The 15,379-nt window shown below is 41.8% G+C and overlaps 1 protein-coding gene across 2 annotated transcripts; it reads right to left on the bottom strand.

Annotated features, from left to right (window-relative positions):
* Positions 1-188: 188 nt before the first annotated feature.
* NAF1 (nuclear assembly factor 1 ribonucleoprotein) lies at positions 189-15,062 on the bottom strand. 2 transcript variants are annotated; one of them, XM_088660044.1, is made up of 8 exons: positions 14,304-15,062; positions 12,056-12,197; positions 10,958-11,051; positions 6,585-6,667; positions 5,390-5,550; positions 2,947-2,998; positions 1,997-2,099; positions 189-1,618 (listed from the first exon to the last, which is right to left on the bottom strand). In XM_088660044.1, exons 1-8 carry the CDS (start codon positions 14,954-14,956, stop codon positions 1,176-1,178), a joined length of 1,731 nt encoding a protein of 576 aa, XP_088516170.1. In that variant the 5' UTR covers positions 14,957-15,062; the 3' UTR covers positions 189-1,175. The 2 variants fall into 2 exon arrangements, with proteins under 2 accessions (XP_088516170.1, XP_088516166.1); XM_088660040.1 differs by having other exon boundaries at positions 10,958-11,054; positions 14,304-15,061.
* Positions 15,063-15,379: the final 317 nt, after the last annotated feature.

Genomic DNA, 15,379 nt, shown 5'->3' with positions numbered 1-15,379 from the left:
ACAGTACAGAAAATGCAGGCACAGTGATGCTTAAAAAAGAAATGAGAAGAAATTTGAACATGCAGCCTGAACTGGACTGGCAAAAAATATGTATAACCTAGCTTGATTCACTTATGAACTTTGTTCAGCTTAGGACCAAAACCTATACATACTTCAGACACGACACATCATTTTATTCAACACCATAATTTGAACAAAGTCTCTTTATTTCAATTTCACACAAAACACAAAGCCTATATTCAGATCCAGTGGTTAGTTTCTCCATTGATCAATCACATCAAGGCGCTTAAGCCTTCAAAAATGACACGTAGTATCAGACGTGGAAACTGAAGTGAAACTTTATTAGCAATCTTAATCTGAACACATGACTTTCTTCAATGACCTGACAATACTACTACTTCTTCCTACTGCTATGTATTTTCATGATGCAGTACAGAAGCTAATTCAGGCTACTTGTACTGTAACTTCTTATGTCAACCAGACATAAAGGTGGTAACTTTATCACCGAAACTTTTAATTACCACCAAAATGGTCAACAAGCCAATTTCACCATTTCATACACCTGTTTGATTACTAAATAAAGCATGGTTAAAACCTAAAATTTAAAAGGAACGCGTTAAGCACGTGCCCACTAAACTCAATAGGTCTTGGTAGGACAATACATTATTTTTATTAGGAATTGACATTTGTTGGCATGGGATAATGTTTTGCCACACATTCAGCATATAATTCACAATTTAAACGTATTTCTTGGATAAACTTTTTATTCCATATACGGTATATATCCCGCAAACACAATCTTTTATTGCATTGACAAATACATACATTAGTTTAGGACAGCTACTATAGAAATAATGTACAGTTTTATAAAAAGATTCCAGGAACTTGGATTGTACAAACTCAAGATAAAAATATAGTCATGTTTTAGTATTTCCATTAGATGTAGGTATGCTCTATAAAATTTAAACCACTATTCCCCTATTCTTTTGTCAGTTCTAAAAACAAAAATATATACATGGTTTATACTTTTGATTCCATACAAAAACATCAAAGTTTATATTTTTGTACATAATTTGAAAATCACTCTCTCCACAGGGCGCGTAAGAATGCACAAAGCATCAGGTGCACAATTATAGATTCCTCAGGTCCCTGAAAGACAGAAGGACCACTTTGCTCTAAGGAAGATGAGCATTGTGGGGAGCAGCAGGTGGAGGTGGTATTGGAGGTGGTGGCGGCGGCGGCAAGGACAGCAGTGAGAACAATGGGTCATATGCGTTCTGACTACACTCATGAGGCCACCCCCATGTTGCAGATGGGGGAGGAGGTGGGAAATTCGCCTCGTTATTAACAGTTTCAAATGTTGGGGGAGGAAAAGAATATTGGTGTCTCCTCAGGCTCTCCTGCCTCTGCTGCTGGCAAAAAGCTGAAGGCTTTGGCAGTTCTGTAAAGTTAGAGTAATGCTGTGGAGACGTTCCATACTGCTGGAAGGAACGTGGGGAAGCAGACGAATGAGGAAATCTGCTCCTGGCAAAGGTAGGATTGGGTTCTCTCCCAAAATAGCCATGTGAATAATCCGAAGGATATTGTCTTCTGGGCTGGTAATGAACTCCGTTCCCATCTACAGAAAGAAATGAAAAAGCAATTGTGGCGTTTGGTAATTCAGGGCTACCCTGCGAACATGGTATCATGGGGAACACGGACTGTCCCCCTTCTGGGTTCATTTGGGTAGAAAGGTGTGGTAAAAGTTCAATAAACATTTCAAGCTTCCGTAGCAGAATAAATGACAATTTTTTCCTGCAATCCCACACTGTTAATCTATTCAGGATAAAGGCAATATTGACACTGAAAGGTTCTCCCACGCAAGGGCTAAAATTTACAATTATGCTATATTCAAATAATAATAGAGTAATCCATCTATGGAAGTGGGATTTTGAGCTTTTATACTTTAATTTGGTTTGAGGCCCAACATTAAAATTCCGTAATAGCACCGACTTACTGGAATCCTCTGGTTGTGGGCGGCACTTCTTTCTTTTTAAATTCTGAGATTTCTTCTTCTGTTTAGCTGCTCTCTCTTTCTCATCATCACTATAATCTAAAGCCTAGATCAAAATATTTACATAAGAAACTGGAAACTGAGCAGAAAATACCAATTGGTTCTTCGTACTGGCTATCAGCAGGCAATAACAGGTTATTTGATGCTCATTCATAAATATGACATTCTGGAATACACTCTAAGCACCTTTACTACCACTGGAGAGTAGTAGTAGCGGCTGGGAAAACCCAGCCAGATGGGTGGGGTATTAACAAACAACAACGTGAAAAATATAAGAAAGGACTATTTACATAGGATTAAAAGCATGATCTTCATGGCATGTTGCGGACCATGGGATTCTAACCTGCCTTTCAGAAACATAATATTAATGAAAATTGGCCTTTCCCCCTCCCCTTTGCAGCCACTTGAAAAATCTGCCATTGGGAGTTCCCCCAGCTTGATCCTTGAGAATATTATAGGATATGTGGGGAGCTACAGGTGGAGGGGGGGGGACTGATAGAAAATTACTCCTTCATTAAGCCAATGAAGAAGCAGTTTAGGATCCAAGTCAATTTATCCTCTTTCTGAGGATGAACTAAAACCTTTTAAAGATTGACAAACTACTTTGAAAATCCAGCCCTCAGAATACTGATACAGGGAGCTAAAGAACTCACACTGGTTCTCATAAAGAGGTAATGAAGATGCAGACAAGATATATGCAGCGTTATCTCTTGGCGTTGTTCAGACAATTAAATGTTAAGATGCTCTCAGGGAAATTCATATTCCGTTGAACGACAGACACTGCTCAAGTGAATTTCTACACATATAATATCCCGCAAGAATACGGCTCTTTAAGTAGTAACCACTTACAGACATTTAAAGTATAAAATTAGTACACAAAACGATGTACTTGCCTCAGGTGGTGGTTCTTCATCATTTTTCCATGATGCGTCAGATCCTCTCTCTCTGCAAGATGAGACAAAGTGAAAGATCTATATACTGGGCATTATCTCTATGCATGAGTTACTCTTACCCTCAAGCAGGAGGAAAGAATAAAAAACCACAACTCAAATATTACCTGCAGCCTCAGCCATTCAGAATTTGAACACTCAAAAGAGCTCCCACCATGGATATAAATTTCACATAGGAAAACTCACCTGCATGTTATAATGTCTAATTCATCTTATGTGCAAAACCACACATGGCAAAGAAATATATGGAACATTATATGGAACATTCCAGTCTGGGAACATCAGATTTAATTAAAAGTTTGCAAGAACTGTGATTCCTAAGACAACATTTGTCCTTTGAGAGTTTTCTTGTCCTGGGCAAGAGGAAAAGCCGGAATACAGGGTGGATAAAAATCAATGATTATCAGATTTTTTAAATTTAAATCGCTTTTTAAAATTTAAATTGGATTTTTAAAATAAAATGCTTTTGGAGGAAAAAGATAATTTTCTATTTAAGTTACATTATAGTCCAAAGGCTATTCATCAGGAAATAAGGATTTATAAGGATTTGTTTTAAGTTTTTCATGTGTGCTAAAACTCAGTCTAAGGGGGGTTTTGGGGGGTTTTTTTTTAATCGTTTAACCATATCAGTTAACAAACATGGATACAAATGTTATAATGTTATTGTTTTAGTTAAATAAATTGTTTAAATTGTTATTAAGGAAATGATTATTATTTTTCTCCTTCCAATAACGTACAGCAGAAGTTTTCCAAATATAAACAGTTAACTTATTAAACTTCACAATAATTTCATCTGTCAATGTATTTCTAGTAGTATAACCAAATCAGTAATTTTTGATATAACTGTAAAAACTACTCTGAAAATTTATTATTCCAAAAATGAAACCTTCATCTGGTTGTAAATATTAAGATTGTACCAGCAAGAATTAGTTTTTCTGTAAAAAAAAAGAAAAAAAGAAGATTTTAATCAAGTCTTACTGACTAGTGCTTTAAATCGTGATTTAAATCAATTTGATTTAAATCGAATCCACCCTGCCGGAAAACCAGTGGCAATTTTTCAAATTGCCCACTTCAGTTCAATTGTGTACCATATTTGCCAGCAGCATGAGCCAGAAAGCAACAGTTCAAGTCTTACCTCTGTGACAAATTGACCAAGTGGCCTTAGGCGAGTCACAGTTCATTCAGCTCCAGGTTCCTATCTTTAGTACTGAGATAGGACTGTCAGTGAGCCCTAATACCACTCTCTAAACAGAAACAGATTTTAACTGAAACTGACAGGGCCTGATCTAGTCCAAGCCCCAGCATAGCAGCTGCAGCAGATGATTTCATCATGGCTCAGAGCCTTACCCTCCCCACTTCCATGTAACATGCAAGTTACTCAGGAGAGGGAAAGCAGAATGGAGATATAGACGCCCCAGATGAGCTTCTCAATATTTGCAGTGATTCACCCATGCTTCCTCCACACTCCTGTGTGCGTGCATAAGGTTAAGACAGATTTTTTTAAAAAGCAGGACTTCTGGGTGCATGCATGCTGCATTTACTTAATGAGGCTTTCAATTTAGAGCAGGGGTAGGCAACCTAAGGCCCGTGGGCCACATTTAACCGGCCCACGAGCCACCCCCAAACCGAGCTGCCCACTTGGCGAGTCCCCACCCACTGAGCTAAACCAGCACAGTGACTTGCTTCCGCAGGGCTGGAAATCACATCTGCGCAGACACAAATGCCGGAAATTGAGGCTGCGCATGCGCAATCTGGCCCACAGAGGAATCTCCGCTGGAGTGAACCAGCCCAGGCAAGGTAAACCTTGCCGACCACTGGTTTAGAGAATAGCCTGTTGCCACAAATAAGGGACAAACCCATTTCCACCTGATCTGATGAACATTTTGAATAAGAAACAGGAGTATCAACAGAGCAACATTTGAAGAAGCTGAGGATAGATGCTTCCTCTATCCCAAACACACCCTTCTGGGAGAGGATATAGCACATGATTTTAACTTCTGTTCAAAATCATTACAATTTTTAATCAGGAATCCTAAATCCAAATGGCTAATTATGCTCAGGGATAGGTTTTGGATCATTTGAAGGCTACATTAAGTCTAGGATTTAAAAAGCCTTCTGGGCAATGTGAGTTGTGTATTTCCATACCAAATTTATAGCTAAAAATGAGAAAATCTTCAGGAGAACCAAGGTAAGCATCTCAGAGGATACTTGCATCTTTTAAACAGAACATCTGCATATAAGTCTCATATCCATATATCAGGGATTGTAAGTATATGGACATTAATGGCTAGCAAAGGTATTGTCTAAGCATTTTGGAATGCATCATCAGGGAGATGAGTTCTAAATCTATTTAGTAAGATGCACACATTTACTTAAAAAAACTTACTGTTTTATTTTTTCTGGAAATATATACTGGGTGAAGCTTTCAACTGACGGAGCAAAATATACAGCCTCGTGCATTTTAATACCTTTCGATTCTATATGCTCAGGACTGTTAAACTGTAGCACATAAAAGGGATGTGACACAGGACCAAAGACCTCAAAGACCTACAAGACAAAAAACCAACATTAGACATTCAATAATTTAGCATTCACCAACCTGGTAGCCTCCACATGTTTTGGACTAACTCTCATCAGCCCCAGCCAGCACAGCCATACTGGCTTGGGTTAATGATAGAAGCAATCCAAAACACATAGAGGGCACCAGTTTGGGGAACTGAAGCACCCAATATAAAATACTATGTTGTATCAAATAATGTAGCATTACTCAGCTGCTCATAAGGCTTCTGTCAGAGGAACAAAGAAGGAAGCAGTTTTCAGTGAACCCCCCACCCCACCCCCCGAAATGGTTGGGTGATTTAGGAAAGGTGCAGGGGCTTAAGAAGGGAGATGGAATCCATGAAAATTGCTTCTGCCCTTTTTCTGCTAATGGCCGTCTTAAAATAAGATGGGCAACACTGCTGAACACAACCCTAAGAATTCTCCTCCGGGACCCATTGATTTTAGGCATGTTTCTTTGAATGCTCAAACAGAAAAAGCCAAGTTCATTTGAATATGTAAATAAGTGCAGCACAAGACAGAAATAGGCCTTGCAACATACAATCTAAAACAAAGGCTTTCAATCTATATTTTATCACTGGCTGAACCTATGCAACATGGCGAGTCATTTTTTCAAAATCATCTGTTTGAAAGTACAGCTAAGTATCTTCAATGTTACTGCCTATGTAAGTAAGGTAGCTTGATAGTGCCTTTATACTGGCAAAGTACCTCTTTAGTTGTTCTTTATTTAAAAAAAAAATTCCCCCAGAAATTCATTAGACATGAATCAAAAATATATAAAAGCACATAATGAGCAGAATGCAAAAAGCCAAAAGGCTTTAGATTAGCGATGGGGAATCCTTTTGAGTCTGAGGGCCACATTCCCTTGTGGGTCGCCTTCGGCAGGCCAGGGGTGGGGAGGCCCAAGTGGTGGAGCCTGGGGAGAATCCCGAGGTCCAGATGGAAAGTTGCATTGAGCCCCCAGGCCTGAGGTTCCCCATTCCTGCTTTAAAAAATAATATATACACGTGCAATTTGCTCACCTTTCCCATTGAATGCCGATCTTCTTTAAAAAGCACTGTATCTTCATTGACTGGAGGTAGCCCTTTCTGTGACTCTATTATTACTAAAAAGGAAATATTATAAAGCTGACAACCTTTTCCAAAAGAAGGTTAAAAAGTGTTAGTTTAAATCTCATGGCCCTGCTTCTACCTTCATAACCCAAGTGTGAGGAACTACTTTAAACTACAATATTACTGTAATCTATAGCTGCACTGATGAATAAAGTTAGAGCCATGCATCATGTGAAACCAGCATGCGCACTGGCAAAGCAGTGCCCCATTTGAAGGTATTCATGTGATGAGCTCGTTGTGAGACCAAGTAGCATTCTCAGCACTCACTAAGCTCACTGTTTACAATTGCTTATTGCTGCAAATTAGAAAGCTCTATTGTTTCTACGCATGGCAGTTAGGCATCTATCAACTTCTGCTAGAACTATCAGAATGCTACACCTCTCCATTAAGCTTGATATTCACTGGGATGGTATAATTAAAAGACGCAAAGATCAGTAGCTTCGAGAAAAGCACTGTGACACTTTGCTGTAGAACTAATAGCAATATAATGAATTCTGGATATGGTGGATAAACTGTTACCTTTCCTATTATATACTTTCTGACAAGCATATTTCACGTTTAACATCCGAAGTGCATGAAACTATGTAAAAGAGTGTCAATTTCTAAAGAAGAAAACTAAAAAGAAGACAGGTGATTTGATATCATTTAATAAAAATGTAAATTACTCCCAATTACCCTGCAAAAATCTAATATTCATTGCTGCAGAAGCAAGAAAATGCTTCTGCAACACTTATTAACGGAAATCCATTTCCTGGCAAGGAAGCCATCCATTCTGAGACCGTATAATGATCAATTAAATATTCATATTCATCACTCCTTCACAAAAACAACAACTCCAGAGTACAATTAATGCAGCAGTGACAGTTCGATCCCTACTAGGGCTATAAAGGTGAAGCAATAGAAAAATAAAAAACCACACTCTTGTAACATGTTCTGGCTAACACCAGACTACACAGGGTGCAGACCAACAGAAATTAAAGGACCTTACTTAGTCATACTCATTAACTCAAATAGGTCTACTCTAAATAAAACTTAGTTGAATAGTAGCAACAGTGATCCTGTGAGTGTCCGTTAATGGCTTTGGTCTCTCTCTTCTCACCTCATCAAGTGTGAAAAAATATTGTACCACATATTAACTTTTCTTTAAAGGCCTGAAGCTGTAAATCAAAACCTGTAACTTACTGTAGTGAGTTGCAAGGCATTTCCCCACTTGTTCACATTATCAGAATATCTGTCCATGTATATGTTCTGTAATCTATTAGGATCCCATCTTGAAACTGTTCAGATCCTTAAGGATCTGTGCCTTACGTCAATATTTTTGTGCTTTGGTGCTGCTGATCTGTGATTTACAGCTTTGCAGTCTATCACTGTGGCGCTGTGGTTAAACCACTGAGCCTAGGGCTTGCCGATCAGAAGGCCGGTGGTTCGAATCCCTGTGCCGGGGTGAGCTCCCGTTGCTTGGTCCCAGCTCCTGCCAACCTAGCAGTTCGAAAGCACGTCAAAATGCAAGTAGATAAATAGGAACCGCTACAGTGGGAAGGTAAACGGCGTTTCCATGTGCTGCTCTGGTTTGCCAGAAGCGGCTTTGTCATGCTGGCCACATGACCTGGAAGCTATACGCCGGCTCCCTCGGCCAATAATGCGAGATGAGCGTGCAACCCCAGAGTCGGTCACGACTGGACCTAATGGTCAGGGGTCCCCTTTACCCTTAGTCTATCACTGTATGCTGTGACAATGGTTTTCAGAGGACCTTGTGTAAAAATAATCGGGGAGGGAGGGAGGGAGGGAGGGGACTGAGGTGCAGCAGCCACAGCACTCCCAAAATTTCAAATGTACCCCCAGGAAGAAAAAAAAAGGTTGGAAAAACCCAAGTACAATGATCCATGTTTTGAACAGATGGAACTACTGAGTAGACTTTAACTCAAAAAGAAAGACGTCACTTTAAAATGCATATTTTAGTGACAATCACAATGGATTGAGCATCCAATAAGAACGCTCAGTTGTACTAGTCACATTATATTTCTGCATGCGTGTTTTCATACAGCTATCAGCACAATTTTAGGCTTGATTTAAATCGTTTGCAATTGACAGACTAAACTATGATTCGTGTTCTATGTAGAAAATGTCCTTGAAAAACCCTGTCACTTTAAATCTGTTACCTATCCATTTGCTTTTAGAAAGGTAAGATTTGCAGCGAAAGTCTGTGCATATTTTTTTCAGACTCATGTCCCACTCTGTTCAATGGGGTTCATTTACAGATTCACAGTCTTAGGAGAAATGCAGCATGCTAGTAGTGTCTGGCCCGTACCATTTCAAGCACAAAAAGAGGGGTAACGCTAAGGGGACCAGAAGGCAGACCCGCAACGTGAGTCAAAATATAGACAAGCATATTTAGCTCAATACACTTTTCCTTCTTGAACAGCAAAAATACTTCTCCCCCCTCCCCCCCCCCTTATGGCAGTTCATTCATACCATGCTGCTTCAAAACAAGCATGGCAACAACATGTTTTCAATTAATGTTTTTGTACATTATTTTGGTTTCAGATGCATTTTTAAATGCTTTTAAGATGATTTTGATTATTGTATTCTCTATGTTGTTCATCGCTGTTGGCTCCCACAGGAAGAACAGAACAGAAACATTTTTTAAAAAAGAAACCATTTATCTCACATGCATGCCAATAGCTTTGCTTTCTCCGTATTTTAATTTTATGGGGTAAACTCAGAAGTTTTTGGAACAGCATTGCTAGAATCATGCAGCCTTCTCTGGCATGGACAATCTTATTTGCCTCTAGGTTTAACTGGAATAAGTAGATTTTTAATTTGTGTAATAGAATTTAATATATACTGAATCCTGCCTAAAGATACAGATTTTTGCAGCCAGCTCTGTGGTACTATGGTGTGTTCCTCTTCTCTTCCTCTCCAACTTTAGCTGCAATTCCAGAATTACCACCTTCAACTTAATGAAGAGTAGACAAATGCCCACAGAAAGTATGAAAAATATTGCCACCAATATAGAACTGAACTATGTGGACTACTGGTATTCCTGAGAATTATCCTTTGCCAATGGAATCTTTGACATTGCAGTGTTCGTGGCGCTATTAAGAAACTCCCAATTATACAACCCAATACTAAAATATCACTACTAACTGAACACCAAGCACAAAACCACTACCTTTTCCAAAGCTTATTTTCTATTTACTTTCACACATTGCCATTGTTTCTATGATACACATTCTACAAAGCTTTTTCTTCATCATCCCTTAGTCTCACTGCACTGCAGTTTATCGCTGTCCAAGTGGCTCAATTGGTGCCCCCAGACAACTTTCCACATAACACATGTTTTAGCATTGACAACTAGAAGAAAAGTTAGGATTTCTCAAGACGAAATAATCTTATTGGCAAGGGCGTCCTGCTGAAACAAGGAGAGATCCTAGTGAGGAAGAAAAGGAGGCAGAAGAGTCAAAATGAGAATTTGGCAAGGTCTAGATTTTAGTTATATGTGATGCAATAATAGTCACAGAGATGAGAGGCAGAAGAAACCCACTACACATTTTGGAGAGACAAAGGAAGCATAAGAAGAAATTGCAGGGTGCATTTTGATGGAAGCCTGAGGGGGGGGGGGCGGGATCAGTGTTGGATTTACATATAAGCTAAACAAGTTGTAGCTCAGGGCCCTACTCTCTTGGAGCACCCCCCCCCCCAAAAAAAATTAAAGGCAAAGAAAACTGGATGTGCATTTCCAAAATATAATATAAAAAACAAATAAAATCATACACACATACATACAGCAACAGTGTTTTGTGTTATGTATGGACCTACCGGTATTGGGTCCATAAATTACTATACAGCATATATTCAACATAAAAAACAGCAACAATTTGGTGTTGACAAAGGACAGATGGACATATAAAGGGCACCATTACATTTAGTAGCTTAGGGCCTCATCAAACCTAAATCCGGCCCTGGGCAAGATGCACATCTGCATGCAGGAAAGGTAGGCATGAATGAAATATAGGTTTTGGGTAGATGTGTATGAAACCAGGGGATGAAACAAAAGTACGCATTCTATTTAGAGGTTCTGACTATCTCTTGACACTAAACTATTCTATACACTTGGCATCTACACACTTAGGAATATGGTATCATACTATGACTTATTCTTATATCCTGCCTTTCCTCCAAAAGGAACCCCTCTGTCAAAACATTAAGCTTCTAAATACACTATGAACTATGAAGGAGAACAATTATTGAAAAAGCATGCACACACGCAAACATTCGCTTACCTAGGTGCTCAATGATGCTGGAAACTTTTCCAAAAGGCATAAGTTCAACCGATTCAGGAAGAATTATAGTAAAATCTTCAACAGGAAGCGGCTCCTGCTGGATAATTTTCAGAATTTATTTTCATAATAAAATATTAATCCTATTGCTGCCCACCCTAGATAATCTCTTTGTAGTTGTCTGGCTGAGGATCAATATATAACTGCAGACCTAAAATCCACAATTAGTTAACCTTATTATTATTTATTAAATTTATATACCACCCTCCATTCAAGGATCACAGGGGAGTTTATGTATAAAAACACAAAAATACATAACATAATAGCAAACAAAACAACACTCCCCCTTTAAAAGACCATAGATTGTTTAAGCAACCTGGAAGGAGAGGAATGTTTTCAACTGGCACCTGAAGATATGTAATGAAGATGCCAAGTGAGCCTCCCTGGAGCTTCCTTTGGTCAAAACATCTAATTTTAGCAAACTCTGCATGTTTGGATGCACGGTGCCCAAGGAAAGGCAAGCATAGTAAAACGGGAACTCCTCTGGCTATCTTCCCTACAAATCACCAAAAGAGACAAAGGATGTGCATGCCCGGTGTCTTCATGCCTCTTGAGCTCTCATTAACTAGGGAAGGCAGCATGGGTGCCTAAAAGGAAGCAAGCAGCCTGTTATTTGCTTCTCTTGACCCTTGGGCAGGGGGTGGAGATGGAGACAGTAATCGCAGCACATCTTGGACCTTGGTCCACAAGCTCCAGCTGATGCAACAAACAAGTCTCAGTGTTTCGTCCCTTGTACTGAGGTTAAGGGAAGAAGCACTTGAGCCTTCCACTCACTAATTTTCCCTTGCAATTCAAGACTGAGTAGTGATAGCCCTGGGCTGACATTTGCAGTAAAGACTCATCCAACATAGGAAGGTTTAAAGCAGCCCTCCTTCCCACCCCCACACATTCCCATTTATCGGGGGGGGGGGATTTCAGAGCATTCCTTTCCAAGACAACATCTAATTCTGCCCTATAAAAGCACTACAGTGTAAGATTTGCAGATAAACTATCCAACTCTATGTAGATGAGAATTGTCTACATATAAATCAACATACTTACTTCACATGATTCACCCTTCTTTCTATTAGGGCAAGAGTTATTTTCAGTCTTAGATTGCTGATCATCATCTTCAGACAGCATTGGAAGACAGGAAGAAGAGGAGACAGAAGATGAACTGTCTGTAGATGAACTGTCTGTATCACTGCACAAAAGTTAAATTTTATTTTTATTCTTCAGAATATCTCCTGCCACATTTTATTCATAGAAAAATCTTAAAAGAAATTGTTGTTCATATAGTAGCAAAAGAAGCCTATGGGTTGCATCCAACCAGGTCACTCAACTGATGGTAAGGTTTCAATCAGCAGAATGGGAGGGAAGTAATTTCCAGTGGTTTCCCTCTATTGCTTGGAACCACACACAAAGACCCAAAAAAACAGCTCGCCCCAACCCTCTAGAGCACATTTTGGGAAGGAAGCAAATGGAAATCCTAACATCCTTCCTGTCAGCTGAGCAATACCACTGGACACAATTCTGGATTGGTAAGTGCTGTTATGATCACAAAATTTCACTGGACCCAAAACTCTGGTTCACTTGGTAGCCTGCCATCAAGGCATGAATGAGATGCAATTCTGAGCTTTAGCTGGACTCTGCAGAAGGAGTTGCAGAGGAGGGAGCAGGAAAGGGGGCAGGATTGGAAAGGGACAAAACAATTGTTTGCTGAGCCTCTCCAAGCAAAAGGCTCTTAGAGAGCCCACAACTTATTCAGACTCTGGCCAGTACCAATGTTCTTCCCCACAAGAATTAACATTTTTAAAAAAGTTCAAAAGCATAACACAGTTGAGCTGAGCACTATGCTGGTCCTCCAAAAGATATTCTGCAACTTCTACCTGAATCTAAACTTAGTTGTAAACATGTGAATAAATCATTTTTCTTAAAGCAAGGACAGCCTCCACTGTTGTCTTCAATTCTCCCAAGAAGCATAGGCCCTGGTTGAGGACCAAGACCCCTTGAACCCCATGCCCAGCCCAACAGCGATTTCAGATGGCCTGCAACAGTACATTTTGCAGTATATTAATATTCAACTTTTTAACAGCACACATAGCTCTGGTCATGACAAGACTAGGTCTGTTCAAGCATTCAGGTACAGTCATACCTCTAGTTACGAACGTGATCCGTGCGGGAGGCACCATCGCAACCCGCAGCATTCCACTCTGAAGTGCTGCGTCTGCGCACACACGTGATGCGATTCGCCGCTTCTGCGCATTACGTCATTTTGTGGTTCTGCGCATGTGCAAGCACCGAAACCCGGAAGTAACCTGTTCCGGAACTTCTGGGTTCAGCACGGTCCACAACCCGAAAGCGCGCAACCCACAGCGTTCATAACCCAGAGGTATGACTGTACCTACAACCATTTATTTACTGGATTTCTATAAGACCTTTTTCTCCAAATGTGGTTTGCCCTCTCCTCATTTAATCCCCACAACAAAAGTGTGAAGCTGGTTAGGCTGAGAGGAAGTGGCTAGGCCAAGGCCGCCCAGTGAGCTTCATGGGCCAAGTGGGCTTTGGTCTCCAAGGTCCTAGTGACCTCATCAAACACTAATCACTAAACCACACTGGTGTAGCATTGAGAAATAGACCCAATAAATATACATCTGGTTCTGTTACTTATCACTTAACTAGCAGTTTCCTAGGCTTCCTTTAGGCAACCATGATGAGGAACGCTAGGCTATACAGGCCACTGGCCTGATCCAGCATACTATGTTCTTATCAATATGTCTGGGCATAAACAAGTTTATTGCAAGAGCCAGTTAAGATTAAAAAAAGCTAGGGCATTTTTAAGTGTTGGAAGTCTGCTCCTTCATTTTTAACTACTTCGAACTCCGTTTAGATTTGTTTTGATATTAACTTAATCACTGCTGCTGCATACTGCCCTAGCATATGTAAGGATAGACGTCAGTTTTAACGTAAGAAAGAAAAATCTCGTGCTTTTTATAAAGCTGGTGACAAGCAAAACTGGAAGGTAGCACAAAATAAAACAGACTCTATAGAGCTGCATGCGACATTTTTCCTGCTACAAAACCAGCAATGCAGAAGCAAAGCCAGGCAAGGTCCTTTTCCAGCGTCTAACTTTCCCCAAGTGCTTTTCTCCAGTCTCGCGGCCATTAAAAGGTTACGCGCAGCTAGGTGACAACCCGAGCAGTACAAATACAGTACTGTACCCGCTTTCTTCTCCTACTTCCCCGCGAAGTTCGAAAGTGCAAGATTCCGGCCGGGCGGATTTCCTGCCATGCTTTGCGGAATTACCCACCTGTCGGAATCCGAGGAGGAACCGCCACCGCCGCCGCCGCCGCCGCCGCCGCCGCCTTCCATTGCCGGCGAGTCCTGCTCGATCCCTAGCGGCGCCGGCCTCGATTCCTCCGCGACACCCAGCCCTACATCTTGGGGGTCGCCGTTAAAATCAGGAAGGCACGAGGGAGAACTTCTCAAATCGGGCGGCGGTGGCTTCTCCTCCCTTCCCTCGCCGAGGAGGAGCGTCTCGTCTGCCGGTGCAGCGGGTACATCGGGGTCGCGGCGATGTCCCGCGCCAGGCTCGCCTCCCTCTCCGGCGTTGAAACTGAGCCGCGGGCCGCTGACGGAGGCCGCCGACGAGGAGCCATTTCCCAGCGGCTCCTCTTCCGCCGTGCCAGACGGCTGCAGCAGGCCGGGACAAGGGCCGGGCTGCGGGGCTCCTCCTTCCACGCCGCCTCCATGAGGGCCGGCCTCCTCGGGAAGCCGCGTCGGAGCCTCGGAGGCCTCCGTGGCCCCCTTCTCGCCCGCCTTCACGGCAAGGGCCGGTGGGCAGGTCCCGGCCGAGGTCCCCTCGGGAGCTCCAGCCACGCTCAGCAGCTGCAGCCGCTGCGTCACTTGGCAGCCCGCGAGGCCGGAGTCCCCGGAGTCCCGCGAAGCCGGGAGCTCGTCCATCTGCGCGCCTTCTCTGCGCGCGTAATTACGCACAGCTGCCTTGGCAACAACGGCGGGAGCTGCGGCGCGCGCGCGCCGGATACGCTGCTTCCGGCCTCGTTCGTTCTCCACATGGGAGGAAGAGCTTCGCGCATGCGGCGACTTGGGGACCCCGGTGCCAGATGCCCGTGTGTGCGCAGGCGCCTTTTGCCTAAATACGTAACAGGCGAGCAATTAGAATTATGGTAGCGTTGAAGTGAGTCCAACCCACTTCGATATTTCGCTCAACGTGGGGCTTGAGCAGACAATCCTGAGTCTCATGCTCTACCGACTGAGCTAACCCAGGAATGGTAAGGTTGCCCTAAAGCCCCCATAAGAAAATGACTGAAAAACCTTCATCAGGCCAACCAAAATGTCACAAAGTAGTGTGCCATCTTGGTGGTG

The sequence above is a fragment of the Zootoca vivipara genome, chromosome Z1 (genome assembly GCF_965207765.1).
Source record: "Zootoca vivipara chromosome Z1, rZooViv2.hap1.1, whole genome shotgun sequence".
Taxonomy (NCBI): domain Eukaryota; kingdom Metazoa; phylum Chordata; class Lepidosauria; order Squamata; family Lacertidae; genus Zootoca; species Zootoca vivipara.
This window is presented reverse-complemented; position numbering and strand designations above follow the sequence as displayed.